Genomic DNA, 21215 nt, shown 5'->3' with positions numbered 1-21215 from the left:
TTCTTGGAGTTTTGGTTGAGAGCTTTGATGAAGCTTTTGCGATTCTGGTCATATTTATGCTGCGTGTTTCAAAGTGTGTTCCACCCGTAATCTATTATGCAAATTTGCAATCCCGCACCGCCAGCAATCAGCGCGAAAACGAAAGCGTTTTCGCCAATCCATTTTCATAAGAATGGCTTCGAGGAAACTGCTTTTTGCTTGCCTTCCTCTAGTCTGGGAGAGCACTGTCGCCACTTAGTGGGTCGGTGGAATGGGTTGTAAACGTTCGGTGGCTTCAATAATTATATAAGAGATGTAAAAGGGTTAGAGGCACATCCCACGGTCAAATTTTTTTTTTTCATTTTTTTGACGGAGTAATACGTCATTGGCAGTGAACCGTTGGATTTTTTTTGACGGAGTAATACGTCATTGGCAGTGAACGTGTTAATAATAATAATAATAAATTGAATTTATAGTGCACTTTTCATTTTGACCAAATCCTAAAGTGCTACTGTCAGCATGAGTGTCTGCTCCTTCTTCTTCTCCTCTCTTCTCTTCAATCTAACAGCCAGCAGCCCTACTGTAGCTGTAGGAGCCTGGATGAATGGGCTACATGCACAACTCCACTACTTCCTGAAATTAGTACAGCTTCTTTATTTCCTGTCATCACTATTGGATGAACTGATTAATGTCAGGTGTGCTGCAGTCACAACAATGATCAGGCACACCTGATTAATCAGTTCATCCAATAGTGTAGGACAGGAAATAAAGAAGCTGTACTAATTTCAGGAAGTAAAGAAGTTGTGCATGTAGCCTATTAGCTGATGCTATCTTGTGTGGATAACGTCCGCTAATTCATCCAATACCTTCTTGTGTGGATCATGTAGGCTAACAGTCGCAACTATACCTACTGTACTCCTTTAATAAACTAAACTGTATGCTTTAATAAACTAAACTGTATGCTTTAATAAACTAAACTGTATGCTTTAATAAACTAAACTGTATGCTTTAATAAACTAAACTGTATGCTTTAATAAACTAAACTGTATGCTTTAATAAACTAAACTGTATGCTTTAATAAACTAAACTGTATGCTTTAATAAACTAAACTGTATGCTTTAATAAACTAAACTGTATGCTTTAATAAACTAAACTGTATGCTTTAATAAACTAAACTGTATGCTTTAATAAACTAAACTGTATGCTTTAATAAACTAAACTGTATGCTTTAATAAACTAAACTGTATGCTTTAATAAACTAAACTGTATGCTTTAATAAACTAAACTGTATGCTTTAATAAACTAAACTGTATGCTTTAATAAACTAAACTGTATGCTTTAATAAACTAAACTGTATGCTTTAATAAACTAAACTGTATGCTTTAATAAACTAAACTGTATGCTTTAATAAACTAAACTGTATGCTTTAATAAACTAAACTGTATGCTTTAATAAACTAAACTGTATGCTTTAATAAACTAAACTGTATGCTTTAATAAACTAAACTGTATGCTTTAATAAACTAAACTGTATGCTTTAATAAACTAAACTGTATGCTTTAATAAACTAAACTGTATGCTTTAATAAACTAAACTGTATGCTTTAATAAACTAAACTGTATGCTTTAATAAACTAAACTGTATGCTTTAATAAACTAAACTGTATGCTTTAATAAACTAAACTGTATGCTTTAATAAACTAAACTTTATGCTTTTGGAACATTGCTTGGTTGCAGTAACAGATCACATCGGTCGCTTCCCAGCTCAGCCCATCCCCTCTCCTCCCCCTATCCACTTCCCCAAAGCCAACGCAAGCCAAGACAACCAAACGCACAACAATAACGTCTGTCTCTAACCTGTCTCTCTCTGTCTCTGTCTCTCTCTCTGTCTCTCTCTGTCTGACCTGTCTCTCTCTGTCTGACCTGTCTCTCTCTGTCTGACCCGTCTCTCTCTGTCTCTGTCTGACCTGTCTCTCTCTGTCTGTCTCTGTCTTTCTCTTCTCTGTCTGACCTGTCTCTCTCTGTCTAACCTGTCTCTCTCTCTGTCTCTCTGCAGGGCGGCTCAGAAGCTCAGCCTGTCCCGGCGCAGGCGGTCGTCCCCCCAGTCTCCGCTCGAGGCCCCGGGGCCCCTCCCCCCGCTCCTGTACACAGGCGGGTTCAGTGGCGCCCTGCAGCTCTCCCCGCCCCCCGTCCCACCATGCTTGCTGCGGGCCGGGTCCAAGCTGAAGGACACGCCGGGGACGGGGAAGGTAAGACGAGAGAGACACTCAGAGGTTTCTGAGAGCCGTCCAAAATAATGGCTTATTGCTTAGTGCTCGATTTCTAGGGTGGAGATGCGCCATGGCTGCAGTTATGGAAATGGCCCGCTCGGCGGGCTTGCAGACGCAGCCCGCACACTACGCATGCAGGTCCGGTCTCGCCCCCTGCGACATCACTCCGTGCCATAATAGACGGAAAGGAAGGCCGGACACACAAAGTCAGCTATAGAAGCGGCTGCACCGCTTAAAAATAGGGGCGGGGGGGTTCCTAGGTCTATCTGTGAAATAATTACTATTTGGCTGTACGGAAAGTCGCTAGAAGTCGCCAGATGATGTCATACAATAATTTGCATATGGCTGCACTTATTCTGCACGCAGCAGTGTAGCCCATTTTAATATCGAGTGCTGCTGACCCCGCCCACGAGTGCTGCTGACTCCGCCCGCCAGGGCCAGTTTTGGCGTACGCGGGTAAAATTACAATTGTACGCTATGCTGCAGTCCCCTCCCTCTCAATGGAGGAAGGGGGCTACGTTGTGCGAGAAGCGCTGTGATCGTCAGTCCTGCTCTATGGATTAGACAAGCAGCCGTGCCAATTCATTGCTAAATGCTTTGGGATTCAACACATGATTTACACATGATTTACTGCAGGCAGTGAAATTTGGGCACAATGATACAAGTAAGTAGGATTCGGTTCCCTTTGTTCGTACCAGAGCCAGAGAAACAGTGTGTTTAGAACCGGAGGCTTCTGACGGATTTTAACCCTTAAAGCAGTGATACTCAACTTGCGGCCCCTGTGTGGCCCGCGATGAAATTGAAACAAAAAACAAAAAACCAAAAAAAAACTTTTTATTCTTATTTTTTCTATAGTGCAACTGAACGCAACATGCAAGATATCCGCTGAATAAGTGTCCAAATGTTCATGGTCATTCTGGCCAATACTCCACTTCTGTTATAGCATTTCAGTCTGGAATATGGAATATCTTTCAATAATCTATGATTTAGCTGCTAAATTGTCAAATACCGCTGTCTGCTTGCTACCCAGGCACTTATGTATGTACTTAACCTAACTAACTTAACCTAACTAACTATCCGGTGTGCACAACATTGTCAGACTAAACTCTGGCTGACACCCCAAAAACCTACAATCCGCTACAGAAAAATGTATATTGTTTGTTTATCAACTGGCCCCTGGCCTTCTATCATTTCACGAAAGTGGCCCCCGGGCAAAGCAAGTTGAGTATCCCTGCCTTAAAGGGAGGCTTTGCCGATTTTCAAATGCAACACGCATCATTCTGGACATTCTGGACGCGGAACAGAACAGATTGCTCTGCATAGCAAGACGTGTGTCATTATTCACTGTATGGTCCGTTCAGTATGCATTTAGAACGGTCATTAAACTTGAGCCTAACTACGTGTGCAATACAATTTTATTAACGCACAGCTACCGGCCAATCAGAAAAGAGTATACACCCAGACCATGGTATAATGCTTAAATAATTTAAAGGAACACTCCGCCCATTTTCAACCAGCTTTGTATCATTAGAACATCAGTAGTATATCAGAAAACTGTAAACTGTTTTGAAGTCTGTCATTTAATTTGACAGTTATTGAGTGTTAAAGTGTGGACCAGTGACATCACTGGTCCACACTAACTCAAATTAATAACTCATTAACTCAACTCTCAATAACTGTCAAACTAGATGAATGATGAATAGTTTGACAGTTGATTTGAGTTAATGAGTTATTAATTTGAGTTAGTGTGGACCAGTGATGTCACTGGTCCACACTTTAACACTCAATAACTGTCAAATTAAATGACAGACTTCAAAACCGTTGACAGTTTTCTGATATACTACTGATGTTCTAATGATACAAAGCTGGTTGAAAATGGCCGGAGTGTTCCTTTAAGTCTCAGCAGCTAAATCTGCCTTCCATAGAGTTCTTGCTCTTTACACTGCTTTTGATCAGATGGTGGTGCGTTCAGAGCCTCCGTGATGTGAAGTTGTCTCATTGCAGCTTTAATGCTTTGATGTTCAGTAACCTCACACTTCCTTTTTGCCAATGAGTCGACCCACCGGCTCATGAAGTGATCACAGATCTCCTTCCTCTCTGAAGGCTTCTCTGAGCGATGATCTCCTTCCTTTCCTCCAGCTCTCCTCTCATCCCGCTCTCTGATCTCCTCTCTGCCTTATCTCGGGGGAACAAGTCTGCTCTTTTTAAAGTCTCGCAAGTACATCTGTGCAGCGGCGGCTGGAGGAGCGCTTAACGAGGCACGCGACGCAGGAAGCAGAATTGAAACGGCATCTTAACGAGCCCTGACGAGCCGCGGCTTTCCTGCCGCTCTGCCGTTTCCTGTCCCGAGCTCAGAGAGCAGGCTGCTGCTTCCTGCTGCTCTGCCGTTTCCTGTTTCCTGTCCCGAGCTCAGAGAGCAGGCTGCTGCTTCCTGCTGCTCTGCCGTTTCCTGTCCCGAGCTCAGAGAGCAGGCTGCTGCTTTCCTGCTGCTCTGCTGTTTCCTGTCCCGAGCTCAGAGAGCAGGCTGCTGCTTCCTGCCGCTCTGCAGTTTCCTGTCCCGAGCTCAGAGAGCAGGCTGCTGCTTCCTGCCGCTCTGCCGTTTCCTGTTTCCTGTCCCGAGCTCAGTCAGAGAGCAGGCTGCTGCTTCCTGCTGCTCTGCAGTTTCCTGTCCCGAGCTCAGAGAGCAGGCTGCTGCTTCCTGCCGCTCTGCTGTTTCCTGTCCCGAGCTCAGAGAGCAGGCTGCTGCTTCCTGCTGCTCTGCAGTTTCCTGTCCCGAGCTCAGAGAGCAGGCTGCTGCTTCCTGCCGCTCTGCTGTTTCCTGTCCCGAGTTCAGAGAGCAGGCTGCTGCTGCTTCTTCTATGGAGCAACCCCGTCCGGACCGTCCAACCCGTTCTCACTCCCAACTCCTCAATTACTAACTTTTTCATAGTTTTTCAATGTGCAGGGTAGTCCAATAGACTTTTATAGAGCTGAACAGTCACGTGACATTTCTTGCCCCGGAAGAGAGTTCCCCATTAATTTCTCCATAGACATTTAGAAAAATCCGTATATAACGAGTTTTAAGGCTGGAATCAAGCCAACCCGTGACCTACTGAATCATGAGTGACCATAAAACATTTCAGTTGGAGCAAAAGCAAAAAAAGACAGGGGGGGGGAATTGAAAATGTGAGTGTCCCCCCCCCCCCGTTATTTTTTGCTTTTGCTCCAACTGTAATGTTTTATGGTTTCAGCCTTAAAACTCGTTACTGTATATAAGGATTTTTCTAAATGTCTATAGAGAAATTAATGGGGAACTCTCTCTTCCAGGGCAAGAAATGTCACGTGACTGTTCAGCTCTCTAAAACTCCCACAACGTCTGAAATCAACACCGTTACAGTTTAAATGTACTTTGAACACGCTGGGAGTCAAACCCCAGTCGTTGGCATTAAAGGCAAACGTAGGCTATATACGCCCATACTGGTTTTATTTAATTGTCACTGCCGTGGCGTCGATTTCATATGTTGTGGGAGTTCTATAGAAGTCTATTGGACTACCCTGCACATTGTGGGAGTTCTATAGAAGTCTATTGGACTACCCTGTACTTTGTGGGAGTTCTATAGAAGTCTATTGGACTACCCTGTACTTTGTGGGAGTTCTATAGAAGTCTATTGGACTACCCTGTACTTTGTGGGAGTTCTATAGAAGTCTATTGGACTACCCTGTACTTTGTGGGAGTTCTATAGAAGTCTATTGGACTACCCTGCACATTGTGGGAGTTATATAGAAGTCTATTAGACTACCCTGTAGTTTGTGGGAGTTCTATAGAAGTCTATTGGACTACCCTGCACATTGTGGGAGTTCTATAGAAGTCTATTGGACTACCCTGTAGTTTGTGGGAGTTCTATAGAAGTATATTGGACTACCCTGCACATTGTGGGAGTTCTACAGAAGTCTATTGGACTACCCTGTAGTTTGTGGGAGTTCTATAGAAGTCTATTGGACTACCCTGCACATTGTGGGAGTTATATAGAAGTCGATTGGACTACCCTGTAGTTTGTGGGAGTTCTATAGAAGTCTATTTGACTACCCTGTCGTTTGTGGGAGTTCTATAGAAGTCTATTTGACTACCCTGTAGTTTGTGGGAGTTCTATAGAAGTATATTGGACTACCCTGCACATTGTGGGAGTTCTACAGAAGTCTATTGGACTACCCTGTAGTTTGTGGGAGTTCTATAGAAGTCTATTGGACTACCCTGCACATTGTGGGAGTTATATAGAAGTCGATTGGACTACCCTGTAGTTTGTGGGAGTTCTATAGAAGTCTATTTGACTACCCTGTCGTTTGTGGGAGTTCTATAGAAGTCAATTTGACTAACCCTGTAGTTTGTGGGAGTTCTATAGAAGTCTATTGGACTACCCTGTAGTTTGTGGGAGTTCTATAGACGTCTATTGGACTACCCTGTAGTTTGTGGGAGTTCTATAGAAGTCTGTTGGACTACCCTGTAGTTTGTGGGAGTTCTATAGACGTCTATTGGACTACCCTGTAGTTTGTGGGAGTTCTATAGAAGTCTATTGGACTACCCTGTAGTTTGTGGGAGTTCTGTAGAAGTCTTTTGGACTACCCTGTAGTTTGTGGGAGTTCTATAGACGTCTATTGGACTACCCTGTAGTTTGTGGGAGTTCTATAGACGTCTATTGGACTATACCCTACTCGTGGGAGTTCTTTAGAAGTCTATTGGACTACCCTACTCGTGGGAGTTCTATAGAAGTCTATTGGACTACCCTACTCGTGGGAGTTCTATAGAAGTCTATTGGACTACCCTACTCGTGGGAGTTCTATAGAAGTCTATTGGACTACCCTACTCGTGGGAGTTCTATAGAAGTCTATTGGACTACCCTACTTGTGGGAGTTCTATAGAAGTCTATTGGACTACCCTACTCGTGGGAGTTCTATAGAAGTCTATTGGACTACCCTACTCGTGGGAGTTCTATAGAAGTCTATTGGACTACCCTACTCGTGGGAGTTCTATAGAAGTCTATTGGACTACCCAAATAAAAGCATTTATTGCTCGTCACAACCGTATTGTTGACATTGTGTCTGATGAAGTACAAAATATTCTACCATCTAGTGCGGCAATGCATAAATATTCAAGAGTGTTACCAGAATGGTTCAACCATACTTGTGATGTCTTTACCTGCATCCCCAATACACCCGATGTTGTCTATGTTGACACTAGTCACAAGGAGGTCCTGATTCTAGAGGTAGGCTGTGTTTTTGATCTGTACATGGACCAGGCTTTCCAAGATAAATATTCCAAGTATCAACCACTACTTGAAATTATAACCAACTTTGGGTACAGATGTAGATTCTGTGTGCTCATATTGGGAAGCCTGGGCCATGTACATAAATTTACCATTAGTGGTCTGAACATTGCTGGCATGTCTAAGAGCAAAGCCAAACAGCTTGCTAAATATTGCTCTGTTTCAGCTGGCATAGGCAGCCTTGTTGTGTGGAGGAGAAGGTGCTATGTGCACCCTTAGGTGCCCATGAAATGTCTAACCCGTTATATTTGATTCCCTGTCATTTTAATATAGTTTGTGGAAGCAAATAAAGAATTCACACGTGCGTGTGAACGTGTGTGTGTGTGTGTGTGTGTGTGTGTGAACGTGTGTGTGTGTGTGTGTGTGTGTGTGCATGTGTGTGTGTGTATGTGTGAACGTGTGTGTGTGTGTGTGTGTGTGTGTGTGTGTGTGTGTGTGTGTGTGTGTGTGTGTGTGTGTGCATGTGTGAACGTGTGTGTGTGTGTGTGTTAGGTGCGGGTGATGGTGCGGATCAGCTCGGAGCAGACAGAAGACTCTCTCTCCTTCCTGAAGGTAGACGCCCGCAAGAAGCAGCTGACGCTCGGCGAGTCGCCGGCCGCCATCCAATCAGGCGCCGCCGCGAGACGAAGCTCCGCCTCCACGCCCAAGGTCTTCACCTTCGACGCTGTCTTCTCCCAAGATGCATCACAGGTGAAAAAGAGGTTTGAGTGATATGATGTTATGAAAAGCCAGAGGGATAAAGTATATATATATATACAGTATATAGTCGCTGTTAAGGCGGGACTTTGTATGTCCACTTTTTTCACAGTTTTATTTTTTGCCATAAATCAATGCCATTGGTCACCCTTCACTTGCTGTCATGGGGACTAATGTGGTCTTATACGAGGGATCAGCCGAGCAGCATTTTGGTAAACAAACCGCGTCACTTGGTGGCAACGGCAATGGAACTCTATGGAGCCCAAGTGGCGCGAGGCTTGTGTGTCTGACCTCTAGCCGGCTAACTCTGTTTACATTAAAAACTGCGACAGTTCACACAACTTTAACACAACATGCATATATTATACATCAAACTCTTGAGCTACTTCTGCTCTCACTCAGAATGTCAAAATATAAGCGATGTGATGTATAGTTTTTGAGATATTAACGTTTGTTTGGCACAACTCATACTATTAACTGCCACGGGGTTCCGCATTTCTGGGTGGCAAGTGACGTCACGCTGATTCGTCCTATTCATAGCTCCTGTGCTGCCCACTTAAATATGAAAAGTTGCTTGTTTCTTACAGTGCAGAGAGTTGAGTGGATATGACTCCTTTGTATATTTCTTAGGGTTATCCATTTCTGGAGAACTGCTGGTGCCCGTAGTGTATCTTTCTTGAGAATTGCTGGTGTCCATAGTGCGTAGAATCACACAGATCTCTCCAAAACTTCACAACTCACACCAAAATTATCTAGATCGATAAATAGCAGTATCCAGGTAAGAGGAAAAATATTGTTTTTATTTGGGGGTGAGCTATCCCTTTAAGACGTCTTTAATCGTCATCTGTCTGCTCTGTACTCTCCCTGCGTCCTGATAGGCTGAGGTATGTTCTGCTCTGTGCTCTCCCTGCGTCCTGATAGGCTGAGGTGTGTTCGGGGACGCTGGCAGAGGTCATCCAATCAGTGGTGAATGGAGCCGATGGCTGCATCTTCTGCTTTGGACACGCCCACCTGGGTAACACACATACACACACACACACACATACACATACATGCGTGCGCACACACACAGCCCCAGGAAATAATGGCAATTGGTTGAATTTGCATTAATTATTGCAATTGCACAATCACTAGTCGGGTTTCCATCCACCTGTTTTGATGCGAAATTTCAATTTGCGCATTAAAAAAACTGAGTGGAAACGCTGCCTAATTCATAAAAAAAACTCCAAATATCGCAAAAAAGTTTTCACGCTTGAGGGAGGCGGAAAAGTCGGGTGTATCGATAAAAGGAAAATGCGAAACGTGCGGTGGAAACAGTTTAAGTGATATTCTGTTGTCTCTCCATTCAAAAACAACACAGTTTGCCTTGATCACTGCAATACCCGCCGTGGTAAACAGAAGAAGACTGGGATATTAACTTTAAGGCGACTCACTTCTAGAATTGAATGAAATTGTATTAACTTACTATCTGCTCCGTGGATTATAACGATATGCTTGCCGAGTCGCACCTGGTAATCCAGAAACGGCGCTATAGTACCTTTGTCTACTTGTAGATCATCAAGAAACTTTAAATGAATTACGTTAGATGTGTTTAACAGAGCTGTATATCGGTTCTAGCAGCTGATCAGCAGCTCAGACAGCCTCAAACACCAGGTGATGGACAGCTCTATAATTCGCAAAATAGCAGTGGATGGAAACGCGCATTGTTTCGCATTTTATTTCGCCGACTTTCTGAAAATTCGATTAAAAGTTGCGATACATTTGGATGGAAACCCAGCTACTATTTCCTGGACGTACTGAGGTTAGAAAAACAACAGAAACACTCAGGCGGCCCAAAACCTGCTCCAGGTCTTTGAGGGTTAATGATTCAGACCTCCAGCTCCTCCTTCACAGGTTCGACAGTACCCCTCCCCAACACACACGCATGCACACACACACACACACACACACACACACACACACACACACACACACACACACACACACACACACACACAAGCCCCCAGAAGCATCAAAGGTGGATTAGAGGCTTTGATTGAAAGAGGAGAGAGATGCCATCGACCTCTACAGCATAATGAAGAAGTGTGTGTGTGTGTGTGTGTGTGTGTGTGTGTGCGTAGGTGTGTGTCTGTGTGCGTGCGTGTGTGTGTGTGCATAGGTGTCTGTGTGTGTGTGTGTGTGTGCATAGGTGTGTGTGTGTGTGTGTGTCTGTGTGTGTGTGTGTGTGTGTGTGTGTGTGTGTGTGTGTGTGTGTGTGTGTGCGCGCACGCGTGCGCATACGTGAGTAGGCTATAGGCAACACGCACACCACTTGCTTTGTCTCTTTTGTGGTGCAGGGAATCAATTCGCCCCAAGATCCAATTCCAAAGAGATCCCCACAGATCACTTCAGATCACTTCTGCACTGATTTATTCAAAGCAGTCGGTCACAAGGACCTTTCTCAAGACATCCCAGTCATAAAGTGACATAGTGTTTATATACAGCCCATAATAGAGTAGCACAGGGATGATGCTGTTTTGTAGCCCAACCCAGAAGCCATGCACTTCATGGCATGGACGGATTATCCTGACCACAAAAGCTGTTTGTGAACATGCAGTGAACTCCTGCTCATAACCGCACCTACAGTGCAGTGCACCTACTCTACCTGCAGGTGGCAGTTGATGGTCCGGCGGCGGGCAGGCGGGAGGGGCCGTTGATGACGTGCTAAGCGAGTACATACAAAGCATTAAAATGTCCCTGTGCTATTTAATCCTTCCATGAACGGACGTAATAGTTATGTGGCTGGATTATTTGGAAGAGAGCCAAATTAATGAAAAAAAAAACAATTTCTGTCTGTCTCTGTGTGACTCCGCCCCTGCCCAGGTAAGACCTACACCATGATTGGTCGGGAGTGCTCGACGCAGAGCCTGGGCGTGGCGCCCACCGCCCTCTCCTGGCTGTTCAGGGTGATGGAGGAGCGCAGGGAGAAGGCCGGCGGGAGCTTCTCGGTGCGCGTGTCGGCCGTGGAGATCTCCGGCCGGGAGGAGACGCTGACCGACCTGCTGGCGGGCCTTGCAGGCTCCACCGCCTCAGCATCTGGACCCGCCCCCTCCACCTCTGGACCCGCCCCCTCAGCCTCTGGACCCGCCCTCTCAGCTTCTGGTCACGTCCCCTCCTCAGGGAGCGAGCAAGAGCCGGCGGGCCCGGGGGTTTCCCTCCAAGAAGACCCGGTCTGTGGATCACAGGTAGGAGGAGCCCACAGAGGGAATTTTCCATTTGAACATTTAATAGCTACACTATGTATTGCAGATATATCTGTAATTCAATTCTTCCTGTCAAAAGGAACATGTCAGATATCCAAAATGTCATTCTTCCGAGGACAAATGATGACTTTTGCCATTCATGTGTATTCGGGCTTCTCATTACAGATAGCTACAATTCAGTTGTAGATATCTGCAATGTGAATTGTACTGTAATTCCAGTTTCAGGTATCTGCAGTTTAATTCTGACTTAAAGGCCCTATGTGTAACCTCTGACTCTTACTGACACCGGTGGCTGTTAGAGTAACTGCAGTCAGCAGCCTGTGCTTGCGAGTGCGCCATACTCACACGTGCCAAGAAGCTGCTGCCCTATCCAAAACAGTGACAGGCTGACATCATACAGTAGACCTGTGGCTGGTTGCTTCGTAACGTTAGCTGATAAAAGTCACTTGCAAATGGCAACCGGGCCAATTCATCAGCAGGATCAGCCCTGGGACAGCCGGGAAGGATTCTGGATAAAATAGCCGACATTATTGTGGCGTGTTTGGTTGTGTTTTGCTTGCGTGGGCTGTGAGGAAGTGGCTAGCATAACGTTAGCAAGAGCCAGGAGCGGCCTAGCTTCCCTGGGGCTGCTGTGAGCTGGGATGCGACCAAGCGCGCTAGTGGCACCCGAACAGGGACTCGACATGCAACCAATCAATGTTCCAGAAGCATAACCGTAGTAACGTTATAGGCATATTTGCGACGGTTACATTACACAAGACGGTAACGTTATTGGATGAATTAGCTGAGCTTATGGGTGGTAAATCGATTAGCTATTAGCCGCGTTAGCAAGCAAGCTAACATTAATAGCCAGCGAAATCCATAATACAAGTCAATATTTGTCACAGTCCTTTTGTGCATCACCTTTTGTTGCCAACCAGCCATTATTCTGGTAACAACACAGAGGTACAGTCTGAGGTACAGACTAAGGTCCTCTGCTGCAGTAAGTTTCGTGGGAAACTGCAGGTAATACTATAACAAGCTAATACAACAAGCTAACATCAAATAAAAGGTCCCTCCATGAACCAAAAACACGTACAGCCCGACCCGAGTTTCCCCCAGACGTCGCTCACATTGCTGCTGTTTGGCCAGACGGGCTTCAGTAGATACCTTTTATTTCTCTCCTTCTTCTGCTTAGGTGGACTTTTTACTAGACTCTGTGTTGTTGCAGGTCGTTTGCTGACATTCGTGGACTGCATTAGCTAACGTTAGCCTGTGTGGCTCTTCTTCTTCGCTGGTTTATTTAACGGCGACAGAGAGGCAGGCTTGGGGAACGTCACATCCAGTGGATTTTCCGCAATACCTCGGCCCGAGTCCTGCCAAATCCAGCTCGTAGAAACCACCACAGCGTAGGAACGTCTGGATGCAGAGAGACGCGGCTGGTCTCATTTTTTAACTTACATTATGGAGCGTTCACTCATTGGTAATAAAACAAAATTTATGCACATTAATTTCTTCCCGATTCTTACACACATAGGGCCTTTAAGAACCACACTACTTTTCCCATCTCTCTTCACTTGGTATTCTCTCTCTCTCTCTCTCAGCTGCAGAACCAGACAGAGTTGCGGGCGGTGAACGCGGAGCGCGCTGCGTTCTTCCTGGACTCCGCCCTGGCGGCGAGGCGGAGTAGCCGGCCGACGTGCGACCAGGAGGCGCGGAGGAACTCCCACTTCCTGTTCACCCTAACCCTCCACCAGGAGAGACCTGACAAGACCAGCAAGCCCGCAAGTGTGTGTGTGTGTGTGCGTGTGCGTGCGTGCATGCGTGTGCGCGTGTGAGAGAAAGTTTGCATGACATATTTCCTTATTGGCCGGTAGTCAGTTAAAAGTCAGGTCTCCGATAATGGTGAGGGGCGTGGTCAACACAAACAAATAAAGGGCGGCCCCAAATACAGGCCAGGGGATATGGTGGGTAGCCTACTGGTCAACTACTGGTACCTGTTATATAAGTTAACTGTAGTTTGTCGCAACATATAAGTGCCACAAGATGGCAGTAGCTACATTTGAAGTACTATACACGGCCGTCCAAGGTGCAATATGGACCCGCTCGGCCTGTTTCCAATAAAGGCCTGGTACCTCTGCAGCTGAGCTAAATAAAGGCCCGGGCCAATATTAGAGGAAATACGGTATACGTGTTTGTGTATTTGTGTGTCGGCAAGGACCTACTAAAAACCCTACAAACATCAAACACTGACTTTTAGAATTTCAAAAGGTCACAAAATGTAGCACTGTTCAATTCCCCAAAGAATTGAATGAACTGATTGTAAATTCCAAGTATTGGAAGTCATCTCCAACAATCAATTCCAGAAAGAAAAAGTCCCTGATTCTCGATTCCAAGAACTGAAACAAAGGCGGTGCGGTCGGATCTTGTAAAAGAAACAATATAAGAAATATGTATGTAGCCTACAACGTTGTTTTGTTGTAAGCCAGGCTTTTCTCGCAAATTTGACATCTTACTTTATTTACATCTTTCTCTAAACTCAAGTACCGCCGCATTATCAATGTAGGCTAGTAGACGAGTTAAAAAAAAGAGTGAGCTTTAAACAAACACATAGGAACAGGGTTCCCACGGGTCCTTTGTGAATTTCAGAAAAGAAATCAAGGCCTTGAATAAATAGACATAAATAGACATGGGTCATTGAACGTGCTTCAAATGATATTTTGTGCAAAAATAGAAATTGAAGTTATTTATTTATTTATTTATTTACTTAACATAGTAAATAGGCAGGGGGGCATGGTGGTGCAGTGGTAAGCGCTGTCGCCTCACAGCTAGAAGGTCCTGGGTTCGATTCCCACCTGGGACGCTGTGAGCGCTGAAGGAATGCGTGCCCATCCGCATGTCCTCGAGTGCCCGCTGCCCGGGTGGGGTCATCAAAAGGGCCTTTCTGTGTGGAGTTTGCATGTTCTCCCCGTGCCCCCTGGGGGTTTCCTTCATATAGGAACCCCTTCACCAAAACATGCAATATCCTGGTCGCTGATGTGGTTCCTCCTCTGGTCATTAAGGGCGCCTGTTCGGAGGGAGGGGAACTGATTGGAATAGTGTGATCCTCCCACGTGCTATGTCCTACCAGTGAAGCTTCCCCTGTCAGGTGAAAAGAAGCGGCTGGCTGCTGCCCATGTCTCGGAGGAAGCATGGGGCCAGTTTCGGCTCTCCCCAGATTGGCAGAGGGTGGAGCAGCAACCAGGATAAATAAATTAAAATTAGCAATAACGGGGGATAAAAACGTGAAAAAAATATTAAAAAAAGAAGGAAAAAAAACATAGTAAATAGGCTATGTTCTGCTGTCTGCATGTGTGTCTCCAGCCGTCTGTGTGTTCTTGTTTCACGCACCTGCTTCCAGAGAGATGGTCATGTGCGTGCTGAGTGACTGAAGTCGAATGACGCAGGTTAAACTGCGGCAAGCAAGCAGTAGGCTAATGGTAATTAACCTTGATCCACCTTGATCCCTTGATTGGGCCTGGAAAGTCCTTGAAAAGTCCTTAGCAAGGCCTGCTATGCGCTGCATACTTACTCACTGAAGCGTTAAACCCACTGAGAACGAAGACATCCAACAAACCACATGTGGATATGACAGGCAGGTCCATGCTGGAGGTCTTCTGTCAGGAGGAAACAGCCAACTGTTAGTGGAGCTGTGGAGTATGACAGGTCCATTATCTCTCTGCTCTCCAACCCCCCCACCGCCCAATTAGTGAAAACCATGTTTTAATTAGCTTCATTTGGAGCTGCTGAGGTGTTGGACAGGAACATTAAGTAGCAGAGAGAGGTGTTATCGCCGTTAGCATCCTCTACCTGTCACAGCGGAACGGCTGGTGGAGTTTCACTGCTTCGGATCAGCTGCCCGGCATCTCTCCATGTACGATGAGGCCCAAGGCTGTTTACAGACGGTTTCAAACCAAAATGTCCTCATACCGAAACGACAGAATAAGTCGATTTCCAGTAACGCCCAAAACGACATAAGGAGCGAAACGGTACATGCAGCATGAGACACGGGGAATTTGAAACACGTGACGTCGGTTGATCTGAAAATCAACTTGACCGATGGCTTCTCACCCTGAAAATAAAACATTTCTAAACACTGAATACTTACATTTTTCAAAAATGTGGGTAAGAAAATGGTAAGATTTTAAGATAGTGAACATCAGCTCAAACCTTTTTAGCAGCTTCAATCTGATCTGATGGTCGTCTCGATGCGGAGGCCGTGAACTTCTGACCTCCGGCGGTTTGCAGAGCGCCGTTTTCCTTTTGTCTTGGGGTCATGACGAAGAGATGGGCAGAGACAGCCAGGCACGGGAAGAGAGAGTTTAACATCCATCACATCTGGCAGATCTTGACTTAACTTCACTGCCTAGTTTAGCTGCTGTCAAGTTTACTTTATTTCTCTCCCCCTCTCTCTCTCTCTCTCTCTCTCTCCCTCTCTCTCTCCCGCTCTCTCTCTCTCTCTCTCTCCCTCTCTCTCCCTCTCTCTCTCTCTCTCTCTCCCTCTCTCTCTCTCTCTCTCTCTCTCTCTCTCTCTCCCTCTCTCTCTCTCTCTCTCTCTCTCAGTGTCTGGGGCTCGCAGTCGTCTCCATCTCCTGGACCTGGGGAGCTGCGAGGCGGATGTCAATCGGAGCAGAGAAGCGGGCGGGGCCAACAGAGAAGGGGGCGGCGCCAACAGAGAAGGGGGCGGGGTCGGCAGAGAAGGGGGCGAGGCCAACAGAGAAGGGGGCGGGGCTCAGTGTCTCTCTCTGTCTGCGCTGGGCCACGTCATCCTCGCCCTTGCCAACGGAGCCAAGCACGTCCCCTACAGGTACTAACCTCACACTGCAAGTTATTTTTGTGAAATCCAAGGGGTAGCCTCCGGCAGTGGAAAAAAGAGGCCAATGCGGAAGTGCCTTAAACCTGCATTCTTTCTAATGGCCAGCATGGGGCGAATCCACATGGCTGCAAAAAGATGCCAGATTTGATAGAAGTCAGTGGGAAAATGCTCCTTCATCTCCCTTTGATTTATGACCTCAGTAAACACTTTCCTAAAGAGTTGATGCTCTCAATCACTAGTATGATCCTATTTAGACTCAAAAAGACGATAAAGCAGACTATGCTTTGGGGCGTGATTGGCTGGTCGCTTGACCAGTGATCTTGCAGCTCGCCGGATCAGGTATTTCCACTGTGGGCTCAGAAAAAGAGTTGAATGAAGGCGAGAAGCGAAACTGTACTGCTTTTTCTTTGACAACAGCGCCGCTGCAGACATGATGTTTTTATTTGTCTTATTTTTATTTATGTATGTAGTAGAACAAGCTATTAGCACTCGGCTCTTATCAATGTAAGATCTTTGGTGCAAATTATACCGCGCGCGCTGACACGGAACACCAAACGTTACACAGGTAGAACAACTGACTGGAGGGGACCTTTAAGTTTAAATTTAAGAAACAAATCATTTGATTTCAAGAGTACAATTTATTCCTTTTTATTCCACCCTTAGGAAGAAACATAAGAACCAAGTTAAGAAAATATATAAGAACTTTTCTTTAGGAACAGGAAGGAGCAGTGTGTGTGACCCGGTGGGGTTTTTCTCTGTCTGGATGTGTTGTTCAGGGACAGCAAGCTGACCCTGCTGCTGAGCCAGTCCCTGGGCAACATCAACTGCCACAGCACGCTGATCGCCCACGTGTCCGACGCCCCGGCCAGCTACCTGCAGACACTGAGCACGCTGCAGCTGGCCACCCGCATACATCGCATCAGGAAGAAGGCCAAGGTACAGGAGAGCCGCGTGGTTTATGCTAGCTTGGTTCTGCCAGCAGAACAAAATGTGTCCACTAGTTCAGTTTCATTTTCATTTTGTGTTCATTTTCTATCTTCTTCAACCGCTTATCGGATGGAGGTAGCCGTTGCAGCAGGAGACCGACCCAAACTTCCCGTTCCCTGGCCACATTTGCCAGCTCTGGCCGGGGGATCCCGAGGCATTCCCCAGGCCAGCGTGGAAACATCATTTCTCAGCCGAGCCCTCGGTCTGCCCTGTGGTTCTCCTCTCAGCTGGACGTGCCTGGAACACCTCCATAGGCGATAGGGGTGTCAAAAATAATCGATTATAAGATGCATCGCGATGCGGACCTGCACGATTCTGCATCGATTCACAAATGTCAAAAATCAATTATTATTATTTTTTTTTTATATATATAATGGAAGTAGATGCAGTTGTTTATTTTAATTATGGATCATAATACAATGCAATTCTAAATGCACTTTTATTTTAAAAGTAGCCACACAGTGAGAAAAAAGAAAGTGAGAAAAAAAATCATGTATTCGGGAAAAAAAGTCGAATCGAATCGTAGCCCTCTGAATCGTAATCGAATCGAATCGTGAGGCCAGTGAAGATTCACAGCCCTAATAGGCGACCAGGTGGCCTCCTTACCAGATGCCCGACCCACCTCAACTGGATCCTTTCTACGCAAAAGGAGCAGCGGCTGAGTCTCTCACGGATGCCTGAGCTTCTCACCTTATCCCCTAAGGGATTCACCTCCTGAGAAAACCCATCTCCGCCACTTGTGTGCGCGATCATGTTCTTTCGGTCATGACCCATCCTTCATGGCTGTGAGGGTAGGAACGAAGATTGACCGCTAGATCTAGAAACAAGTCAAGTCAAGTTTATTTGTATAGCCCTAATTCCAGTGACGTGCGGTGAGGTGAGGTCAGTGGGTGGGTAGGCAGGCGCAAAGCCGGTGCTTTTTTCTTCTTTTGCTATTTGAAGACAGATTTAGAGGAATATCTCATTTGAATTTAGCATTAGGATTACACTGTTGTGATGTCATTATAACATAATAACATACTAATTTATATAGGGTTAAATGTGTTACTCTAGATTCAAACTCATAGGTTTTGAATTTGCTTGAATAGTTCTAGGACCGTTTTTGTTTAAGAAATTGTTTTAAATTGTATCCTTGATTTCCCAGGGGTGAAGATGACACACACAGTTGAATCTATTATGTAAATCTGTATTATTTTCAGTCCTACAGTCATAATTCAGAGAGTTTTTGTCACGTGATATGACATATAATCAATATGACTGTCCTTAAGGAAGCCTGGAGCCTGTGCAGTGAGGTCAGTTGGGCTTTCACCCTCGTTAGGCAGACTGGCAGCCTGTATTGTTATTTTATAGATCAGAGAAGAGCAGATGGAAACATACAGTACAGTATGTACAAGCTTACACATCTCATTGACAGTCATTTTAATGTAGCCCGCAGCGTGCACTTTTAACCTCAGCGCATATCGACACGGGATTCTCCACAAATTGATTTCCCTTTGAAGTCATCAGTGTGTGGTTCACCTGGTTTTCTTCAGCATGTGAGCCATTCCACTGAATGGATGTCATTTGCTTTTTGTAACTCTTCCTAATCAAACTTAATTTTTTAACATATTTTTTCAACACTGAAACTAGTCTGACTGGGGTCTAAGCTCTGCCATTTATTTATATATATATATATATATATATATATATATATATATATATATATATATATATATATATATATATATACAGTATATATATATATATATAGAAGAAAGTAGTGCCCTGTGCACAGCTGTGCTGCTAGTCCCGGGTGCAGCTGGAGCAGGAACAGCAGAAATAGCAGTAGAAAGGAAATCCAGCGCACACCAGGTTGTCAGAATAGACTTCTTTTATTTAAGTTGCATAAATATGGCGAACAACGCGTTTCGCTGTTGCTTCATCAGGTTCGCTTTACAAATGAATGGCACAGGGGTGGGTTTAAAAAGGCTGTACCATCAATTATCAATTATCAACAGGTGAGTAACATTACAGATCATGTGACAGCATGATTTGCAGACCATGTGACAGCAAGAGAATGCAGTTCATACATGTTTCAAAAGACAAGTACATCAAGTTAAATATAGCAATATCAAGTGTCACAATTACATAGATTAGAAAATAGAAATTTTTTAAAAAAATATGTGGAAGAATTTCAAAAGGACATGGTCAGACACATTTATTTACCTAGGACAGGCTCCAGAATGGTCACAATGAAACCACAGAACAGCTTATGCATCTAGTGCAATAACTCATGTTGTGCTCGTTATTTGGGTGAATTTAGTTAGGTAAAATAAAATATTAATAATCCGAAAATTATTAATATTTCATAAAATTATTAAAATCAAATATGTAATCCTTGATAAGGATTAACCTAGGGGCACCACCGGCTTAATCGCCGGACCCAACTTTAATCACCGGTAGTCTATCTGAAGTGGGGGGAGTTCTTAATCCTTAGGCAAAGTTCACCACAATTCTCACAAAGTCACTCTGAAACAGTTGAATTCTAATAAAAGTTGACAATATTTATTATATATAAAATAAAGAAGAGGTATTGGCAATACAGTCAGTGAATTTCAGTTATAACCGAGTTACATTCTAAAACTCTTCACTGTATTGGGGACAAAGTGTGAGGTGGGGATATTTATCTGCATCGAAAGTGTAAGGCACCGGATGGACACTAGAGGGAGGCAGAGTGTGTGTGTGAGTGTGTGTGTGTGGGGAGCTCGCTAGCCTCTATTCAAAATGGCCGACCCGGAAGGATCGACTGGACACAAAATGGAGGATAAGGGAGTGTGTTCTCGGGCCAAAATGGATCTTCTTCAACCGCTTATCGGACGGGGTCGCGGAGGTAGCCGTTGCAGCAGGAGACCGACCCAAACTTCCCGTTCCCTGGCCACCTTAGCCAGCTCTGGCTGGGGGATCCCGAGGCATTCCCCAGGCCAGCGTGGAAACATCATTTCTCAGCCGAGCCCTCGGTCTGCCCTGTGGTTCTCCTCTCGGCTGGACGTGCCTGGAACACCTCCCTAGGCGACCAGGTGGCCTCCTTACGAGATGCCCGACCCACCTCAACTGGTCCTTTCTACGCAAAAGGAACAGCGGCTGAGTCTCTCACGGATGACTGAGCTTCTCACCTCCTGAGAAAACCCATCTCCGCCACTTGTGTCCGCGATCGTGTTCTTTCGGTCATGACCCATCCGATCATGGCTGTGAGGGTAGGAACGAAGATTGACCGCTAGATCTAGAGTCAAGTCAAGTTGATTTGTATAGCCCTAATTCCAGTGACGTGAGGTGAGGTCAGTGGGTGGGTAGGCAGGCGCAAATCTGGTGCTTTTTTCTTCTTTTGCTATTTGAAGACAGATTTAGAGGAATATCTCATTTGAATTTAGCATTAGGATTACACTGTTGTGATGTCATTATAACATAATAACATACTAATTTATATAGGGTTAAATGTGTTACTCTAGATTCAAACTCATAGGTTTTGAATTTGCTTGAATAGTTCTAGGACCGTTTTTGTTTAAGAAATTGTTTTAAATTGTATCCTTGATTTCCCAGGGGTGAAGATGGCACACACAGTTTAATCTATTATGTAAATCTGTATTCTTCTCAGTCCTACAGCCATAATTCAGAGCGTTTTTGTCACGTGATATGACATATAATCAATATGACTGTCCTTAAGGAAGCCTGGAGCCTGTGCAGTGAGGTCAGTTGGGCTTTCACCCTCGTTAGGCAGACTGGCAGCCTGTATTGTTATTTTATAGATCAGAGAAGAACAGATGGAAACATACAGTATGTACAAGCTTAGCTTACACATCTCATTGACAGTCATTTTAATGTAGCCCGCAGCGTGCACTTTTAACCTCAGCGCATATCGACACGAGATTCTCC

At 45.1% G+C, this 21215-nt stretch overlaps 1 protein-coding gene across 1 annotated transcript in view; it reads left to right on the top strand.

The window, feature by feature from the left end:
* LOC310782407 (kinesin-like protein KIF26A) overlaps nt 1–21215 on the top strand; it is a gene marked incomplete at both ends in the record, with an annotated part of 63162 nt that overhangs the window by 33021 nt on the left and 8926 nt on the right. Inside the window, 7 exons of the mRNA XM_083643067.1 lie at nt 2034–2226; nt 8040–8237; nt 9165–9258; nt 11106–11467; nt 13069–13252; nt 16067–16310; nt 17096–17255. Coding sequence (XP_083499193.1) covers nt 2034–2226; nt 8040–8237; nt 9165–9258; nt 11106–11467; nt 13069–13252; nt 16067–16310; nt 17096–17255 — 1435 coding nt within the window. The remainder of the gene's footprint in view (nt 1–2033; nt 2227–8039; nt 8238–9164; nt 9259–11105; nt 11468–13068; nt 13253–16066; nt 16311–17095; nt 17256–21215) is intronic.

This window comes from Poromitra crassiceps, assembly GCF_964638095.1.
Source record: "Poromitra crassiceps genome assembly, chromosome: 9".
Taxonomy (NCBI): domain Eukaryota; kingdom Metazoa; phylum Chordata; class Actinopteri; order Beryciformes; family Melamphaidae; genus Poromitra; species Poromitra crassiceps.
Note: the sequence above shows the minus strand (reverse complement) of the source record. Positions and strands in the feature narration are given on the sequence as shown.